Below are 19,847 nucleotides of genomic sequence, written 5' to 3' on the forward strand. Positions count from 1 at the left end.
GACGTAGACAGGATAAGATTCAAATATGAAAATCGTGAAAAGGGGAAAATTTCTTATTCTTCGAGTGCGCGACAGTATGCGTAGGCAGGTAGGCGTTGGCAGGTAGGCGTAGATAGGTAGGCGTATGCAGGTAGGCGTAGGCAGGTAGGCGTAGTCAGGTAGATAAGCAGGTAGTCGTAGACCGGGTAGGCGTAGGCAGGTAGGCGCATGCAGATAGTCCTAGGCAGGTAGGCGTAGGTACGTATGCGTTGGCAGGTAGGTGTTGGCAGGTAGGCGCAGGCAGGTAGACGTAAGCAGGTAGGCGTAGGCAGGTAGGCGTAGGTAGCTAGGCGAAGGCACGTAGGCGTAGGTAGGCAGGCATAGGCAGGTAGGAGTAGGCGTAGACATGCGCACATGAAAACCTTATAAATGTTTCAACCCCATCATCATCATCCCATTTTTCTCTCGATCAAAACGAAAAAATGTGCGCAAACACAAATTGCATCCATTTCTCTCTCTTTTTTACTCACTTATATATCTCTCATCACTTTATCCCCCGTTTTTCAATCCCTTCCAAACACTTCCAAAACTCTCCAGAACTCCTAGAGAGTAACACGAGAGAAAATATTTGAACTTTTGTCTCGACCAAGTTTTTTTTTTTGGGATTTTTTCTTTGGATTTCTACAAATTTGATGTATTTTTTCCATTTTTCGTGCAAAATATGGTAATGGACTAGGTTTTTGCTACGTGGCCTAGAAAAATCTCGGCCACCGATTCTGAGCTGTTGCAGCGGCCGCGGCCGAGGGTTTTTCTCTTCAATCGATACCAATCCCTCTTTTACGCAAGGAATCACGTGGAGTCAGAGTGTCTCATTTCGTCTTGATCTACGTAGATCTACAAAAAATGCGGGAACTGATTTCGTATCGTTAAGAACATGCTGACGTCACATTTTTTTATCATAAAATTCCCGCATTTTTTGTAGATCAAACCGTAATGGGACAGCCTGGCACCACGTGCTCTTCCAACCTTTATATTTTTTTTGACAAAATCTTGAGAATTTCTAGAATTTCAACGAAAATCCAATTTTATACCTAAACTTAAAAAAAAATTGCTAAATTGTGTTCGACTAGCAAAAAATGCACCCAGTTTTACAAAAAATCTTTTTTTCTGAAAAAAAATTCAGTGGAAAATGTCTATAATTTTCAGTAATTCATACTAAAAAAAATCCAATTTTTACAACAAGTTTTTGTGGCCGCGGCCGAGGTTTTTCCTCTTCCACGTGGTGTCAGAGTGTCTCATTTCGGCTTGATCTACTTAGATCTACAAAAAACGCGGAAACTGATTTCTCATGGTTAAGAACGCGCTGACGTCACATTTTTTTGATCGTAAAATTCCCGCATTTTTTGTAGATCAAACCGTGATGGGACAGCCTGGCATTACGTGAAAACAAACAATGCAAGCGCGCTCTAATGCGAATTTATTTGCTCTACCACCAGATAAATTCCACTTCTTCACAATAAACCTAAATATTTTTTGTGTCAAAATCTTGAGAATTCTTAGAATTCCAGAATTTCAGCGAAAACCTAATTTCCGATTTTGTTATTGTTCAGGGGAACAAGTGAGCCACACAGCTTCCGCTTCTGCTCCGAATTCGATTCCCCTGAGGCATTTTTGTTCGAAAAAAGCCTCATTTGTCATACTTGTCGGCAACTTTCTTCGAAGTTTTTGTTCTTGTTTCAAATAATTTTTCTTCAATACTTGTTCCTTCCGTCCCAGCAGATGTTCTTTTGCGGGGGGGGGGGGGGAGGGGAGAAAAAAAATAAGAGAAGAAGCAGAAACTCGACACTTTTGTGTCCGCATTTCTCGTAAAGTTTTCAGATTTTTGAGCTTTTCAAGCTATAGCTGAACCACCTAGCAAATTTCGCCGCAGAGTTGATTTCTCCGGGAGTGGGCTTTCTACTGGAGACCTCACTTTTTTTGCCTTTTACTAGAGCTTTTTAATTTTTTAATAATTTATTGCAGCTCTATGGATTTTCCAAAAAAAACCACCGAAAAGCCCGAAAAATCAAAATTTTCGTTTTTAAAACCCTAAATTCCATACTCCGTCCAAAGAACACTCACATAAAAATGAAGAGATTTCGCAAAAAAAGTGAAATCCAATTCAATTTATTTCAATTTTGAAGAGTGCGTTCGTCAGCTTTTTTTTCGACAAAAAAAAAAGAAAATGTGTAGTGTAGTTTTCAACAGATTTATTGTTTTATTAATATAATAGAAATCAAACCTTCTTTCTGCCTACCTACATGGCTACCTACATGCCTACTTGCAAGTAGACCTGTCTATCTAGGTACTTATCTCACACCTCTTTACCTACATACCTACCTTCCTACTCACCTGCCTACTCATGTAGACATAAGTGATCGTCAAAAAAGAAGCTGATGGATCAAAAGTTTTTGGAAATTTATTTCGATTTTCAGGTTTTAAAAATTGCGGAAGATGTTTAATTTTTGACGATTAGTTTAGAATTTTTTTTAATTAAGAAAAAAAAATTATTATTTTATTTTTAAATTACTCCAAATTTTCTTCTGATTCCGAATATCTATGTGAAACTTTTTTTAATTCCTTGGTTTTATATCTAAGCTTAAAATCGCTAATTTCATTTGTGCACCCAAGAGATTTCGAATTTTCACGGGGTTCTGGCCTTCCTCCTTGAATTTTTCGCGCTCCATATAATATTGACAACCGGGCAACGCGTGGGAAAGTCGTGTACTCCACACGGACAAATACATTTAGTTTTACAACTAAAATCGAGCCGCAACGCGACACGCAACGCGCCGTAAATCTACCCCAGATATGGCCGAGCCAAAATGGCCTAGTTCGGCCAAAACTCTTCCATTTCAATTTATGAGGGAAGCCAGAAATCCCGTGTAATTTTCGCGCCAGAGACGCCATGTGTCGATTTACGAGATTGGTGTATATTTACAAAATGCGTAATATTTATAGAATGCTGATTTCCGTTTTTTTTTTTTGAAAAATGTCATGTGTGCACAAATTAAATTCGGCGATTTTAAGCTTAAATATAAAATCAGGGAAATTTTTTAAATTTTTTTCACGTAGATATCCGGAATCAGGGGAAAATTTGGAGGCAATTAAAAATGTCTCCCTGATCATTTAAATTCTTTAAAAGTACTCTTCAGAATCCTTTTTTCCTAACCAAATAAAATAATTTCTGACGCCTTTTTTTTCTCTTTTCAATAAGAAGCAAAAAACAGACGAACCTATTCCAATTTCCCACCACACCAATTCGTTCTTTCCGCATTCTTTTTCTTCCATTATTTATCTCCCTTTTCCTCCATTCTCTGTGCTCTTATATATATCCATCATCCCATTTTCTTTCTTGTTGTGTGGTATGCTCTTTTTCATCCATTATTCGAAAATTCTCATTTTCCAAAGTTTTTTGTCAAATACATTTTAAAAATTTTTTAAACCAAATCTCGCCGTCCATCGATTTTAAAATACCTTTTTTGAGAAGTTTTCAAGAAATTTCATTATGAAATTCGGTGTTTTCAGACAATTTTGAGTCTAATAAAACAATTTAAAATTTTGACTACATCACCTTTAACTTGTAGAATGCCGTTTAAACACACTTATCACTTTTTCAGAATCCCATATGCAATGGTATCACTTGCTCCTGCTAATTCTCATGATCCTGGTCCTAATCCCATGTTTCTGGCAAGCTTGGCTACGATTTTCCCGTCGATTCTCCGATTCCTATGATCTATCAAGAAATGCGCAAAAGCGTGATGAGATTTCAAAGGAGTTTTATGTATAGCTTACTGACAGGATTTCAAAAAACAGTTACGGTAAGATTTTTCGAAAAATTTCACGGATTTCTGGCTTCTTGCCGAACTAGGCCATTTTGGCTCGGCCATATCTGGGGTAGATTTACGGCGCGTCGCGTGTCGCGTCGCGGCTCGATTTTATTTGTAAAACTAAAGGTATTTGTCCGTGTGGAGTACACGACTTTCCCACGCGTTGTCCGGCAGGCGATTGTCAATGGAGCGCGAAAAATTCAATGAGGAAGGCCAGAACCCCGTGCCTGTATAGGATATTTTGAATCTCAAAAGAATTTGAAGATTTGAGTTTTTTGAGTTTGAGGTGGAAAAAATCGTAAAAAATTCCTTTCCGATAAATTTTCGGATGCAAAAATGTGATCCATGCTGTAAAAAATCCAAGAAAGCCAAGAAATGTGCGGAGCCTATTTTCCGATTTTATATTACTTTTTATTTCAAAACTTGATTCAAAAATATCAAATTCGGAAAAAAAACCGCAACTTGGTAAAATTTCCTCGAAAAATATTCTCCGCTTAGGCTCCGCCCCTCTCTTGGCATTTCGAATTTTTTCGTTAAATTTTTGGAAACTGAAATTAAGTCCAAAAAGAACCAAGAAACGGGCGGAGCCTATTATGGGATTGAAAAGACATGGTGCATCGATATGGAAACGGCTTTTAATTTGGTTTTTTTTAAATAAGAAACTAGTAAAATTCAAGTGGCCTAGCTTTCAACTCTTCCATAATTCCAGGGTACATTCCAACTGGTCATTGCTCATTGCTCTCTCTTTATGCTTCTCATCACCAACGAATCCACTCAATTTTCACTCAAGCTGTCATCTCCAGCAGTGTCTCTCAATTTAATTATGCTTGAAATTGTTTTATAAAATGAAACAACACATACTCTGTAAAAGCAATTTATTATTAAAAAGTATATATATACACGTATTCCTGGGTGGGTATTGAGACTAACGGAAGCGACATGGAGGAGAATTTGAATTTCATTAAAAAAAAAAAACAAAGAGGTAGGTTACTGTAGCATCCAATCTGGAGGCTGCACAAAGAAGACTCCACCGTCAGTGGCGCAATATGTTGGACACACCTGGAACGTTGAAACATTATTTATTTCTTTAAAATTTTCTTTGTCTAAGCCTGAGCCTAAGCCTGAGCCTAAGCCTAAGTCTAAGCCTAAGCCTAAGACTAAGCCTAAGCCTGAACCTAACCCTAGGCCTAAGCCTAAGAAAAAGCCTAAGCTTGAGCCTAAGCCTAAGCCTAAGCTAAAGCCAAAACCTAAGCCTAAGCCTAAGCCTAAACCTAAACCTAAACCTAAGCCCGAGCTTAAACCTGAGCCGATACCTAAGCCTAAGCCTAAGCCTATTCCTAAGCTTAAATATAAACCTAAACCTAAGCCTAAGCCTAAGCCAAGCGCTGAGCGTAACTTAGAGCCTAAGCTGAGCCTGAGCCTAAAACTAAGCCTAAGCCTAAGCTTGATCTTAAGCTTAAACCTAAGCCCTGAAAATTTTTTTTTGAACTCCACAACAAAATTTGTAGAATGTTTTTAAAAATTGGGATTCTGAAATTCCCCGCCAAAAAGTTTAAAAACTTCACATTTTAATTTATCTGTAAAATTTATATAAATCCCTCTTAGATTTTGAATTTCGCGGCAAAACTTGTAGAACATTTCAAAAATTTACTTTCGCGCCAAAGATTGTCGCGCGAAATTTACAATTTTTCTATAAAAAATGTATTTCATAGAATTTCAAAAAATCGAAAATCGCGCCAAAAATTTTTAAAAATTTTTTTCAGTATTGTGACGTCATAGACTACAAACTAACCCCTCTATTGCCTTCCTCCCCGTGCTCTCCAATGAGTCCTTCGGCTCCAGCGGCTCCATCATTCCCTGGGAACCCGGGCTTTCCTTTTTTTCCTCGTGGGCCTTGTGCACCAATCGGGCCGTCGATACCAGGCATACCAGACGGTCCTGGCGGCCCGAATTCTCCTTCCTCTCCGATCGGACCTGCTGGTCCCGGGATGAACGGTTTCGGGGTGGCGTCCGCACCCGGGTCGCCCATTTCTCCATCCAGTCCTGGGATTCCCTGAGGGCCTTGTAGGCCTTTTGGTCCCATTTTTCCATTTTCCGCGCGAAGTCCATTCTTTCCGGGTAGTCCTGGCTTACCAGTGTCTCCTTTCACTCCCTGAAAATTTAGTTTAGTGGTATAGGCCTATCAAATAGGCTTACCGTAATCCCAGTGGTTCCTTGTACTCCTCTCGGACACGGATCCGCACACAAAGACTTATAATTCACAGGAGGCTCACATGGTAGGCGCGCTGGAAGTCCAGGCGCACCTTCCGATCCTTTCGTTCCAGGAAGACCGTCTCTTCCAGGGATCCCCGGGGGTCCTTGTGGATGACGGCACTCACATACTCGGGATCTTGCGGTTTGGCCGGTTTCGTGTAGGAAATCGTCGATTTCATCTCTTTTCTGGCGGGTTATGTTTTGGAAATCGTTGGCGACATCGGATAGCATGCTTTTCATCTCGAGGGCGCTTTCCTGGAAATTTAAATTTGCTTGAAATTTTCAAACTTGTTATATTATAATTTACAAAATACTGACTGCCTTTGTAAGTTTTTTATTACAGGAACACAAAATTCTAAGAATGCGTACTGCACACTATATTTGACGTGCAAGATATCTCGTAGCAAAATCTACAGTAACTCTTAAAATGACTACTGTAGCGCTTGTGTCGATTTACGGGCTCGATTTTCGCAACTTTTTTTCTTTCGGATTTCCTTCGTTTCCTCGTATTGTTTTCTAACTTTTTATTTCAAAATTTCAATATTCTATCGATAAATAAATCATTTTAATTTATTTCGAAAATCGAGCCCGTAAATCGACACAAGCGCTACACGAGTCATTTAAAGGATTACTGTAGTTTTCGCTACGAGATATTTTGCGCGTCAAACATGTTGTGCAATACGCATTCTCAGAATTTTGTGTTTCTCTAATACTGTGTTTTTAGGATTTTGAATGAAAGGAAAAGCCCGAAACTTTTAAACAAATTTTTCGGTGCATTCTGTATCAAAAAAGCTGAATAAAATTGTACAAAAAAATGCCACATTTTATTGAAAAATTGATAATAAAATAATTTGTTTTCAAATAATTTTTGAATTTCTCAATTTTTTGGAATTTTTGGATTTTTTCGGGCCAGAAAGTAGGCATTCTCATGAACTGATGTTTTCTTCATAATAATATATTCAAAAAAACGGTCTCCCACAAAAAAAGGTCCGAGAGGCGAACAAGGTTGTAAAACGTTGCTATTGTTTATTTACAACCGCCATTATACCCCTATAGGGGTTGTAACACCACATAACAATTTGATAAGATGCACACAGTAGGGAGAGGGACCTAATTTAAAAATATAAGAATTTTCTCATTAAATACAATTTTTCTCTATTTCTTTCAGGAATATCGAGAGGAAAATCAGCGAAATTTTTGGAAATTTTTGGTTTTTTTCTAACGAAACAAAAAAAATTTGAAAAATTTCAAGAAATTCTGTGTATTTATCGATAAAATTTCAGAAATCAAGGGGGTCGTATAGAAGTTAGACGGTCGGTTTTTCGACTTTCAGCTAACTTTATGAAATTTCATTTGTTCAGGTTTTCTGACATTTAAAATCAAATGGCATTAGCAGTTTTTCATGAAAAGTTTCAGAAAGTCTCAAAACTCCAAATTTTAGGAGGGTCGTATAGAAGTTGGACGCACTAAAAAAAAAGGAAAAATGTGGTTCTAATTATTACGGAAACACTAAATTCTGAGAATGCGTATTGCACAAAATATTTGATGCGCAAAACATCTCGTAGCGAAGACTACAGTAATTCTTTAAATGTCTACTATTGTAGCGATTGTGTCGACACGTGGTGCCAGATTGTCTCATTTCGGCTTGATCTACGTAGATCTACAAAAAATGCGGGAGAAGAGACGCAGACTTCTCAACTGATTTCTCATGGTTAGGAACGTGCTGACGTCACATGTTTTCGGGCCGAAATTTCCCGCATTTTTTGTAGATCAAACCGTGATGGGACAGCCTGGCACTATGTGTGTCGATTTACGGGTTTGATTTTTGAAATTGATTAAAATAATTTAGTTATCGATATTATATTGGAATTAAACAAAAAGTGAGAAAATAAATCGAGCCCGTAAATCGACACTACAATAGTCATTTAAAGAATTACTGTAGTTTTCGCCACGAAATATGTTTGCGCGTCAAATATATTGCGCAGTACGCATTCTCAGAATCCGTAATCCTCAAACTTCTCACCTGACAGTACTCGGCATCGTTGACAGTATTCTGAATAGCCGGTCGAAGTATTGAGGCAAGGGGTCCTACAGAAACAATAAACGACGACATCGTGGATAGCGAGATAAATAGTGAAACTATGATTAACGTGGCGTATGCCGTTTCTCGAGCATTCTCGTTCATTTTCCAGGAGAAGCCTCCAAGAGAAGCCTATGGAGGATCCAACGAAAAGTGAGTAAAGAAATGATGCGCTGGCGCGGAAAAACGAGAGCGATTATGTATGGGAGTGACCCAAAAACACGGAAAAGTAACGGATAACAAGAAGAAGAAGGGGGCAACTTTCTCTTTCTTATCATCATCACCATCATCATTATCTCCTTTCTCGGGATTCCGTCATGAGAATGAATCCATTTACTCGTTTTTTTTGTGTCCATTTAAGTTTGTCTATAAATATGGCTAATTTCAACTTTAAAATCAAATAATGAAACTAGTAATTCTACTCATCTCTCACGCAATTCCTTTCTTTTATGTGATATATAACTTTTATTCCATATTTAAAGAAATTTCAAGTTTAGAGTCTAACTTGAAAATTGCCAGTGATGAATATAAAATTAGAATGAAGAATATTTCCAGAGAAGTTGGAAGTGTAGTCTTGGAGGAGAAGAGAGGAAAGAGGTGAGGAAAAATTACGTTTTTTTGAAGTTTTTTCTTTAATTTTCGAAGGATTAGGCTTAGGCTTGGGCTTAAGTTTAGGCTTAGGCTTAGGTATAGGCTTAGGCTTAGGTTCAGGCTTAGGCTTAGGCTTAGGCTTAGGCTCAGGCTTTTGTTCAGGCTTAGGTTTAGGCTTAGGCTTAGGCTTAAGCTTATGCTTAGGTCAAAGTATAGGCTAAGAGGCCTAGGCTTAGACTTAGGCATAGGCTTAGGCTTAGGCTTAGGCTTAATCTTAGGCTTAGGATTAGGCTTAGGCTTAGGCTCAGGCTGAGGCGTAGGCTTAGACCAAGGCGTAGGCTTAGGCTTAATCTAAGGCTTAGGTGTCGGCTTAGGCTTTAGCTTAGGCTTAGTCTTAGGCTTAGGTTAATCTTAGGCTTAGGATTAGGCTCAGGCTTAGGCTGCGGCCTGGGTTTCGGCTTAGGTATAGGCTTAGACTGAAGCTTAGACTTAGGTTTGGGCCTAGAATTAGGCTTAGGCTTAGGCTTAGGCTTGGGCGGGGCTGGGCGGATGAGAAAAAGAGAAAAATTCCAGGAAAATCCAAATAAAATCCAGAAAAAATAATAAAAAAAAGGAAAAAACGGGAAAAATGGGGCATTCCGCGTCTGCCGCGTCAAAAACTTTTCCTTAAAAAACGGACAGAGAAGGACCAAAAAAGACAAAAGTTTAACAAAAAATAGTTAAACATTTTTTTTGACGGGGTTGAGCTCACCCAGCTGAGCTCACTCCATAATTGCACACAAAATTCTCAAAAAATTAATTTTAGAGACTACACAGAGGCTAGCAAATGCACATGCTCTTCAACGATTTCTCAGAAATGCCCGCCAGGCTCCAAAGGTGCTCCAGGAGCCGATGGTCTGGACGGGATCCCCGGCTCCAGAGGTCTGAATGGTATGGATGGAGAGGCTGGGCACAGTAATATGGATGTTTGTGAGTTGCCCAAGATCTTTTATTTTTTGTAAATTCATATTCCAGTCATGTCACCAACAGGATGCATCCGTTGCCCAGCGGGTCCTCCAGGTTCTCCTGGTGATCATGGTTCTCCTGGTGAACCAGGGTACCCGGGACCTTCAGGACCTCCAGGGGAACCCGGTTACGCAACAATTGGGCTTATCGGGCCACCTGGACTCGCAGGCCAAGATGGTCTAGATGGAGCTCCTGGCGAGCCGGGAGTAGGTGGAATGGATGCAGTGAAGATTGTTTCAGTTGATGGAAAAATTGGAAGAAGAGGAGAAGCGGGGAACAAAGGAAGCAAAGGATCTCGAGGAGGAGTTGGAAAAGCTGGAGGGCCTGGGGTGGCTGGAGAAATGGGAGAAAAAGGAGCAAGAGGTGAAGATGGAAAGCCTGGAGAGTCTGGAAAGGTGAATTCTCAGAAGTTGATCGATGCACCAGGGCGACAAATTAAGCGAATCGGCAAATTGCCGATTTGCCGATTTGCCGGAAACTTTCAATTCCGGCAATTTGCCGGTTTGCCGATTTGTCGGATATCAAATTTGCCGGAAATGTTTAGAGGGATTTTTTAAAAGACGAAAACACTTAAAACTGTGTCTTTTTGAATTTTTTCCCGTTTTCCTAACTAGGGAATATTGTTAATAGGGGAATTGCTAGGAAGAAAAAACAAACTTTAAATGACAGATGAGGTCTTTGGCTACAAAAATCATTTTTTTCATTATTTTCATTTTCATAGAATTTGCTCACTTTTCAAAATAGACGTAGGAACATTCATAGGATGCGTTTAATTTTGCCATTTGAAATTTAAATTCTGAAATTTCCAAAAAAAATCGGCAATTTGCCGGTTTGCAGATTTGCCGGAAATTTTCCATTCTGGCAATTTGCCGATTTGCCGATTTGCCGATTTGCCGGAAACTTTCAATTCCTGCAATTTGCCGGTTTGCCGATTTTCCGGAAATTTTAATTCCGGCAATTTGCGGATTGGCCGATTTGCCGGAAATTTCAATTCTGGCAATTTGCCGGTTTGCCGATTTGCCGGAAATTTCAATTCCGGCAATTTGCCGGTTTGCCGATTTGCCAAAAATTTTAATTCCGGCAATTTGCCGGTTTGCCGATTTGCCAAAAATTTTAATTCCGGCAATTTGTCGATTTGCCGATTTGCCGGAAATTTCAATTCCGGAAATTTGCCGATTTGCCGGAAATTTAAAATCCGGCAATTTTCCAAAACTGTATAATTTTTCAGCCCGGCGCACCTGGAATCCCTGGAAAAGATGGTACATACTGCCGATGTCCCGATCGAAATCGTTACGATATTTATCCATATAAATCGAAAATCTGATAATAGTAATAAAGATAATAATACAATAAATACAGACAGGAAACGAAAAGCGAGCACTGACGATTGTATGATACCCGAAACATTAAGGAGGAGCACAAAAAACACAATGAAAAGACACAGAAAAATTGAAATTTGAAAAACTGGTAACGAGACTAGAATCGTCATGATGATCTTGTTGAAAAAATTGGAAAAAAATTAAGAATCTAGAAATTGATTAGGCGCAGACTTGACACGATCTTGGGCACCGAATCCGCATTTCAGGCCAATTTTCGCATGCTCCGCCTTGAGCCCATGACGGGCAGAGGGAGTCATGATCGATGCATCTGAAATGGGGAATATTATTTTTTATTTTAAGCTTCAGGTTTAGGCCTATCGACTTTGGATCTCAGGCTCAGGTCCTTAAATTGTGTATCTCAAGCTTAGGCTCTCTCGCTCAAGCCTTTAGATTTCAAATCTTAGCCTTAAGCTCTCCGACTGATTTAGGATATCAGACTAAGGGCCTAGGACTTTGGGCCTGAGGCTTAGGCTAGTATTCAATCTCAAGCTTAGGATCTCACGCTTAAGCTCTCTGACTCAGGCCCTTAGATTGCAAAAACCTTTGCCTTAGGCTCCCCGACTGATTTAGGATATCAGACTTAGGGCCTAGGACTTCGGGCCTGAAGCTTAGGCTCTCAGATTCAGGCCCTCAGACTTTGAGTCTAAGGCCGTTAGACTACGATTTTCAAGCTTACAATTAGGCTTTTAGGCTTAAAATCAAAATCCAATTTAGTTTTTTAAAAATAATCAAACATTTCTAAACCGCAATTTTTTAAAAATTACCCTAAATATTTCAAATTTTAGGCTTAGACTGTCAGACTTAAACCTTTAAACTTTTGGTCTCAAATTTAGCCTACAAGTCTGTGGACCTAAGACTTTGGACCTCGAACTGCGGCCCTTAGATCTCATGCTTGGGCTCTAATATCCTGGCCCTCTAGTCCTAAATCTTTTGATCGTAGTTTCAGGCTTTCAGGCTTTCAGGCTTTCAGGCTTTCAGGCTTTCAGGCTTTCAGGCTTTCAGGCTTTCAGGCTTTCAGGCTTTCAGGCTTTCAGGCTTTCAGGCTTTCAGGCTTTCAGGCTTTCAGGCTTTCAGGCTTTCAGGCTTTCAGGCTTTCAGGCTTTCAGGCTTTCAGGCTTTCAGGCTTTCAGGCTTTCAGGCTTTCAGGCTTTCAGGCTTTCAAGCTTTCAGGGTTTCAGGGTTTCAGGCTTTTAGGCTTTCAGGCTTTCAGGCTTTCAGGCTTTCAGGCTTTCAGGCTTTCAGGCTTTCAGGCTTTCAGGCTTTCAGGCTTTCAGGCTTTCAGGCTTTCAAACTTTCAGGCTTTCAGGCTTTCAGACTTTCAGGCTTTCAGGCTTTCAGGCTTTCAGGCTTTCAGGCTTTCAGGCTTTCAGGCTTTCAGGCTTTCAGGCTTTCAAGCTTTCAGGCTTTCAGGCTTTCAGGCTTTCAGGCTTTCAGGCTTTCAGGCTTTCAAACTTTCAGGCTTTCAAACTTTCAGGCTTTCAGGCTTTCAGACTTTCAGGCTTTCAGGCTTTCAGGCTTTCAGGCTTTCAGACCACAACTAGACCGGCAACACACGTGTTGTCTAATTACTCACCTCTTTGCCGGCGCTCTATGCATATTTGATGGTAACTCGATTGTCTTTGAAGCTATCACTTTCACAGCTTCCCAAGTTTCCCGAGCTGTTGGAATGATCTGAAACATCAAAAATCATCATCAAAAATCGTGGTGAGACCCAAAATTACCTGATTCTCAGCCAGCAAGAATCCATCCCAAACTTGCTCTTCGGGTCTCAACTCGAACAGGAATGAGTACTTGACGTGGGCTTTTCCCTTTGCCCAATCTTCTGAGCCACCGGATGCGGGGTCTGGAAATATTTTGAAATTTTATACATAGGAGCCTTAAGAAATAAGAGCTTACAAAGTGTATCTGCACCGGTTCCAACTTTGTACTGCGTGTTGTAGACACTATTCAAAGCCTGAGCTGCTGAGAGGGCAGTGGATCTCTGAAATGTTTAGAAAATATGACCATGACTTGGGCAAACAATTCCCGCATTTTTGTAGATCACACCGTAATGGGATAGCAAAACACGTGGTGCCAGAGTGTCGCATTTCGTTTTGATCTACGTAGATCTACAAAAAATGCGGGAACTGATTTCTCATGGTTAAGAACGTGCTGACGACAAATTTTTTTGAGCGAAAAATTCCCGCATTTTTTTGTAGATCAAACCGTAATGGGACAGCCAGGTACCAAGTAAAAAATTTACTCACCAAATCATTCAAATCATTTGAATAAGTTCTGACTTGATGGCCGAACGGATACATCAAAATTTGAGAGTACGAGTGGAAGGTGAGGAATGTCGAAATACGGTGTCGCTGCACGAAATCTCTAACCGCCGCAGTCTCGGGCTCCGAGAAGGCGTAGGCTCCCTGATAGATTTCCGAGCAAGGATCAGTTGATGAGCCGACTTGTCCGAAGAACCAGTCAAAGTTTCGATTGAGGTCGACACCTTGACAGCAGGTTGTTGTGGGAGGTTGGAAGAGTCCTGAAAGGTTTTTATTTTTGAGATTTTTAACTTTCACGGAGAATTGCCAAAATCTTAGTTTTCATAGCCTGTGTGACATTATTTGGGCGTAACTAAAGTCCAGAAAGCTTATGCCTTGTGCTGATGAATTTTTGCAAAAATTGTGCCCAGTTTTGCCACTTTTTAGTGGTTTTTGATGGGTTAAACCTAAATTTTCTGAATTCAAGTTTTTATTTTTTCCAAATGTTTTTTCAGCCATCGAATGGCTGTCCTTTTTTTCGGGCAAAAAAATAATTTTTCTGAAACTATTTGAAACAATTATATTCTAAAAAAAAGGCAATTTTTTAAATTTTTTCTAGTAAATTTTGAGTCCTCTAGCTACAAAATAAACCATTTTAGATGAGTTTCAAAAATGTGCATTTCTACAAAAATTGCCCAATTTTTGCCACTTTTTGGTGGTTTTTGATGGGTTAAACCTAGATTTTCTGAATTCTGCGTATATAAATTACACGTTTTCAACAAATTTAGACATTTTTTTTATTTTTGCCCAATTTTTTTCCAGCCATCTAATGAATATCCTTGTTTTTAAGCAAAAAAAAATTTCTGAAACACAATTATTATGATCCAAAACAGGGGTGTGCGGCAAATCTCAAAATTTGCCGAGCACGGCGAATTTGGCAAACGGCAAATTTGGCAAATTCAGCAAATTTGCTGAGCTTTACAAACTCCGCAAAAATTTGATACTTTTTGAAGCACCTAAACTACTAATTTCTGAACAAAAGTTCAAAATAACTTGATTTTGTGCCATTTTTCTAAATTTTTGGAAATCAATAATTTTGTCAATAATTTTGGTTAAAATTGTATTGTCAAATTTTTGACGCGGGCGGCAAATTTCAAAAATTTCTGAGCTCGGCAAACGGCAAATTCGGCAAATTTGTCAAATTTGCCGCACATTTTTTTTTGGTTCAAAACATAATAAAACACTCCAAAACATTTTAGATTTTTCATAATTTCCGGTCGAAGTTTTTGCAAATTGCTAAAATTTTGAAAAATATGAGTATTTGAGGAAATCCAAAGCAATGCCGCATGTTCCGACCCCTACAATGTTTTAATACAAATGATTAAAACAAAATTACAGTAGACAAAATGTAGAAAAAAAATTATTTTTGGTCGACTTCCAAAATTATGAGTGGCAAAAACTTTGTAATTGTCACTTTTTGACAGTAAATAAAAAATTTTAAGAATTTTTTTGAAAAGTTTTATTATGATATTCGGTCATTTTGGGACCAAATGAGTGGTTTTTAACAATTCCGGCACTGGCGCTAGTCCAGCAATTGCCGTAATCTTAGTTTTCATAGCCGACATTATGCGGGCCTAACTGAAGCCCAGAAAGCTTGTTTACAAAAATGAGCAAGCAGAAAAAGATCAATCTCCCCAACAAACCTGTTGCCTGTTGAATACACTTTGGTGGTGATCGATTCTTTCTCCACAGTCTGATCTCCGGATCATTGCTACTTCTACTGTACTCATAACCATCCGGATTCAGCAGTGGAACAATATACCATTCGAGTTGATCTACGAATTGCTTGATTTGAACATCTTTGTCGTACTGGGTGACCAGTTGGTGAATGAAATAGAGTACTGTCGATGGTGACACCCATTCACGAGCATGGATTCCTCCGTCCACCCAGATGCCACGTTTCGTACCTCCGTTACGCTTGTTGGTGATCTGGAATTGAGGAAAATTGGGGTGAGATGGGATCACTAAATTCTGAATCTAGTTTCTGTGCTACTGTGTGTTACGTTTTTTGCGCTCCATTGGCAATCGCCTGCCCATCAAAAACCGTCAAAAAGTGGCAAAACTGGGCAATTTTTGTAAAAATTCACAATTTTGAAACTCCTCTAAAATGGTTTAGTTCGTAGCTAGAGGACTTAAAACTGATTTTTGAACCCTAAAAATTGTCTAAATTTGTTGAAAACGGGTAATTCTTGTATGCTGAATTCAGAAAATCTAGGTTTAACCCATCAAAAACCATCAAAAAGTGGCAAAAGTGGGCAATTTTTGTAAAAATTCACAATTTTGAAACTCCTCTAAAATGGGCAATTTTGTAGCTAGAGGACTCAAAATTAACTTCCAAACTCTAAAGAATTGTCCTTTTTCAGAATATAGTGGTTTCAATAATTTTCGAACAGAATTTTTTTTGCCCAAAAAAGGATGGCTGAAAAAAATTTTGGCCGAAAAAAAAACAGTTTTACACTGAAAGCCAAACCGCGACGCGACACGCAAAGCTCGGTAAATCGACCCCAGCCGTGGCCGAGTTCAAATAGCCAAATTCGGCAAACTCTCACATTTCAAGCTATGTATTTCAAGCCAGAAGCGCGTGCGATTTCTCAAAAACCGGCAGCTCAGTTGCAGGAGGACTTTACGAAAATTTTGAAAATTCCAAGGTATAATTGGTAGGTTTTTCGGCATGTTGCATGGTACTTAAAATGTTTTTTTAACTTTCAAAAGTGGCTTTTATTTTGGTTCTTATTGCAAGCCTAATAATAAAAATACTATCCACGTTTTAAATGCTTCCATGGTAGGCAGGCGCGGTTTCAGGGCCGACATGGAAGCCCTACATGTCACGGATTTCTGGCTTTCCTCAGAAATTGAAATGGACTAGTTTTTGCCGAACTAGGCCAGGCCATATCTGGGGTAGATTTACGGCGCGTTGCATGTCGCGTCGCGGCTCGATTTTAGTTGAACAACTAAATGCATTTGTCCGAGTGGAGTACACGACTTTCCCACGCGGGCGATTGCCAATGGAGCGCGAAAAATTCAATGAGGAGGGCCAGAATCCCGTGATCGTCCGAAGCAAAGTTAAAACAACAAACCTTAATCAACGGGATCTGCCGTCCTTCGTGAGTCGTTCCGATTGGCTGCACAGACACAAGCTCCGGATAAGTGATGGCTAATGAGTTCAGGTAGTTGATAACATCAGCAAACGAGTGATATTGTGCAAGGTTAAATTGAACCTGCAATAAGTTATCATTGAACTATGTATCATTGAACGTGGTGTCAGAGTGCCTCATTTTGGATTGATCTACGCTGATCTACAAAAAATGCGGGAGAAGAGACTGATTTCGAATGGTTAAAAACGTGCTGACGTCACATTCTTTTGGGCTAAAAATTCCCGCATTTTTTGTAGATCAAACCCTAATGTGACAGCCTGACACCACATGTATTCACTCACTTTCTGCTCCCTCCAATCATGCAGTCGAACTTGTTTCCGAAGCTTATCCCGCTTCTCCTTCTGCTCGACAATCACTCTGAAATCGATGAAAAGATTGTAAGTTGGGCTTAATAGTGTCCCCCCACGACACCCATCACGCGTAACGAGCCGTGACGCGTTTGAATAAAGAGGGTATTTGGACTTGTGATCCCCGCGAAAACCTGTATCGCACGTGATGCCAGGGTGTCTCATCACGGGTTGATCTACAAAAAATGCGGGAATTTTTTGCCCAAAAATGTGACGTCAGCACGTTCTTAACCATGCCGAATCAGTTCCCGCATTTTTTGTAGATCTACGTAGATCAAGCCGAAATGACACACTCTAACACCACGTGGTATCGCCGAAAAACTCACTTCTGAACGTCATCAATCATAACGGAATGCTTAATCGAATGATCATCGAGCTCTTTCATAAACTGCTGAGTTTTCTCATCGGATATCATCACATGAACCTCCTTGCCAGCTTCCGACGGGGATTTCCAAAAATCTAGCTGAAAATTTTAGTGTGTCTGAAGCACCCTTATCAGTTCATATTATATTTCAAAATTTTTCTCTAACCCCTCAAAACCGTACTCTACATCGCCGTTCTGGCCGAGTGGTCTAAGGCGCTGCGTTCAGGTCGCAGTCCTCTCCGGAGGGCGCAGGTTCGAATCCTGCGGACGGCAGATTTCTTTTTTGAATACTACTCTTCAAACAATGCATGATGAAGAAGAAGAAGAAAAAGAGAAGAACGTATTGGCTTTTCCTTTTACACTTTTGAAATCCCTAGGAACAGGTTATAAACAGCGATGTAACATGAAAAGCAGCAGTGAGAGTGATCGAAAACGAGCTGATTATGATTTGTTCAATTATATGACACCGCTATTGTAATGGTTGGTTTGTTGCGTGGAACATCATACCTTTACATCGTTTAAATACAAATTATGAAGAATGTCTACTTGATCTTGGGTCGTCGGCTGCACCCTCCATACTGTGAATTTTCTGAAAAATCGAGAGTTTACCGGCTTTTGGGGGAGATTTTACCATTGACTTTTGACTTTTTGGAGAGATCTAAATCTAGTAGATCATGCGGCGGTTAGGTCTATTTGAAATAAAAAATAATTGATCTAGATATGAAACATGGAGATCTAAGGGTTTTGGTAAAGTTGAGTAGAATTTTTAATTATTTTTTTGAAAATTTGTTTGCAACATTTTACAAAAAAAGACGAATAAATATTGACCAAAAAAATTTTTTTCAATAAAAAATGTTTAAAAATTAACCACCTTTTAGCTTTTAAAGGTGGAGTAGCGCCAGTGTGGATTTTGTCTAAATACACTTATTATGAACCAAAATGGTCAAATATCATAATAAAACACTTCAAAAAATTTCTTTATTTCAGATTTTTCATAATTTCTGGCCAAACTTTTTGCAAATTTCCAAAATTTTGAATGTCGCAGTTTCCGACCCCTACAATGTTTTAATACAAATAATTGAAACAAAATTACAGAATAAAAAATGTAGAAAAAAAATTTTTTTTTTGGTCGACTTCCAAAATTATGAGTGGCAAAAACTTTGTAATTGTCACTTTTTGACAGTAAATAAAAAATTTTAAGAATTTTTTTGAAAAGTTTTATTATGATATTCGGTCATTTTGGGACCAAATGAGTGGTTTTTAACAATTTTCCCACTGGCGCTACTCCCCGTTTAAAGTTCTATGCTTTTTAAAACTCACGTTTTTTTTTATGAAGTCTATTTTAAAAAATCTGGACTCTCAGTGGACAGTTCAGCATTTTTCGAAATTTCAGAAATTTAAAACATAAGTCGGAAGTGGTCCTAAAACTTCAAAAAAATTCTCACAATATGTTTTTTTGATGAAAACAAACTTATATAGTGCCAAAATGACCAAAATTTTTTTAAAAATAATATTGAAAAATCTTTAAAAAATCTCTTCTGGTTTTTATTTATTTTTAAAAAATTCATATTGAAATATTATAGTGCTTTAGATTGCTCGGAAAAAATTCCACAAATTTTTTAATTTTTCATAAGTTTTATAATGATATTTGGTCATTTTAGCTCTCTCGGGTAATATTGCAAACCCACGTGGTGCCAGGATTTCCCATTAAGGTTTGATCTACAAAAAATGCGGGACTTTTGCTTAAAAAGATGTGACGTCAGCTCATTTTTAACCATGCGAAATCAGTTGAAAACTCTGCCGCATTTTTTGTAGATCTACGTAGATCAAACCGAAATGAGACATTCTGACACCGTGTCCACCTTCAAAGTTAGTAATTGCATGAACAAAAAATTCTGAGAATGCGTATTGCACAACATATTTGACGCGCAAAATATCTCGTTGCGAAAACTACAGTAATTCTTTAAATTACTACTGTAGGTCGATTTGCAGGCTGGATTTTTTGAAAAAAAAATGAATTAAAATTTAATGGAATATTTCTATCTCTATGTATTAGAAAATAAGGCCCGTAATGAGACGAGCGGGCCTGCCTACCTGCCTGACTATAGAAGGCCGCCTTAAAATCAGGCAGGTAGGTTTTAACGCCTAGCCTACAATAAACATAAAGAGAAATGCCTAAAATAACAATAACTTTCCATTATCCTTTCTTATCGTCCTCCCCGGCGATCGCCTAAGATCATAGATAACAACTAGCCGCTTTCGGTCATGCAATTATTATATTATAATTGATGGATGGATGGGGGATAATCCAGAGAAAGGGGAAAAAGAAACTTAGAATCCTAGAAAACAGGTTCCCCTGACTCAAACAAAAAAACCTACTTTTGATGTGCCAACACGGATGGCACGACGAGACCGATGAGGACGATGATGTTCATCATCATCATCTTCATCGTAGTAAAACTTGGGGGGTGATGAGGGGCAAAAGGATGCCCTCCGCGCGTCAAGTGTTCGTTGAACAATCCGAC

General features: G+C 39.0%; 4 protein-coding genes and 2 non-coding genes across 7 annotated transcripts; 3 read left to right on the top strand and 3 right to left on the bottom strand.

Annotated features, from left to right (window-relative positions):
* Positions 1–3,632: 3,632 nt before the first annotated feature.
* Positions 3,633–4,717, top strand: Y18H1A.18 (Ovule protein). The gene is made up of 2 exons (NM_001306254.2): positions 3,633–3,839; positions 4,558–4,717. Exons 1-2 carry the CDS (start codon positions 3,765–3,767, stop codon positions 4,690–4,692), a joined length of 210 nt encoding a protein of 69 aa, NP_001293183.1. The 5' UTR covers positions 3,633–3,764; the 3' UTR covers positions 4,693–4,717.
* col-46 (COLlagen) lies at positions 4,710–10,045 on the bottom strand. The gene is made up of 4 exons (NM_001047236.4): positions 8,125–10,045; positions 6,045–6,356; positions 5,641–6,000; positions 4,710–4,907 (listed from the first exon to the last, which is right to left on the bottom strand). Exons 1-4 carry the CDS (start codon positions 8,284–8,286, stop codon positions 4,836–4,838), a joined length of 906 nt encoding a protein of 301 aa, NP_001040701.2. The 5' UTR covers positions 8,287–10,045; the 3' UTR covers positions 4,710–4,835.
* Y18H1A.17 lies at positions 4,952–5,118 on the bottom strand. The gene has a single exon (NR_049916.1). It is a non-coding gene; the product is annotated as an Unclassified non-coding RNA Y18H1A.17 (non-coding RNA).
* On the top strand, positions 8,720–11,120 carry col-47 (Collagen triple helix repeat protein; the record flags this gene model as incomplete). Of its 2 annotated transcripts, NM_001306252.2 has the most annotated exons (4): positions 8,720–8,778; positions 9,578–9,741; positions 9,787–10,172; positions 11,006–11,120. In NM_001306252.2, 4 exons carry the CDS (start codon positions 8,720–8,722, stop codon positions 11,099–11,101), a joined length of 705 nt encoding a protein of 234 aa, NP_001293181.1. The 2 variants fall into 2 exon arrangements, with proteins under 2 accessions (NP_001293181.1, NP_001293182.1); NM_001306253.3 differs by lacking the exon at positions 8,720–8,778 and having other exon boundaries at positions 9,705–9,741; positions 11,006–11,101.
* Positions 11,042–19,842, bottom strand: Y18H1A.9 (Zinc carboxypeptidase A 1). The gene is made up of 11 exons (NM_058375.5): positions 19,702–19,842; positions 17,830–17,911; positions 17,285–17,421; positions 16,893–16,968; positions 16,534–16,674; positions 15,100–15,385; positions 13,403–13,677; positions 13,053–13,137; positions 12,878–12,999; positions 12,730–12,827; positions 11,042–11,424 (listed from the first exon to the last, which is right to left on the bottom strand). Exons 1-11 carry the CDS (start codon positions 19,770–19,772, stop codon positions 11,316–11,318), a joined length of 1,482 nt encoding a protein of 493 aa, NP_490776.3. The 5' UTR covers positions 19,773–19,842; the 3' UTR covers positions 11,042–11,315.
* Positions 17,512–17,595, top strand: Y18H1A.t1. The gene has a single exon. It is a non-coding gene; the product is annotated as a tRNA-Leu (tRNA).
* Positions 19,843–19,847: the final 5 nt, after the last annotated feature.

The sequence above is a fragment of the Caenorhabditis elegans genome, chromosome I, assembly GCF_000002985.6.
Source record: "Caenorhabditis elegans chromosome I".
NCBI lineage: Eukaryota > Metazoa > Nematoda > Chromadorea > Rhabditida > Rhabditidae > Caenorhabditis > Caenorhabditis elegans.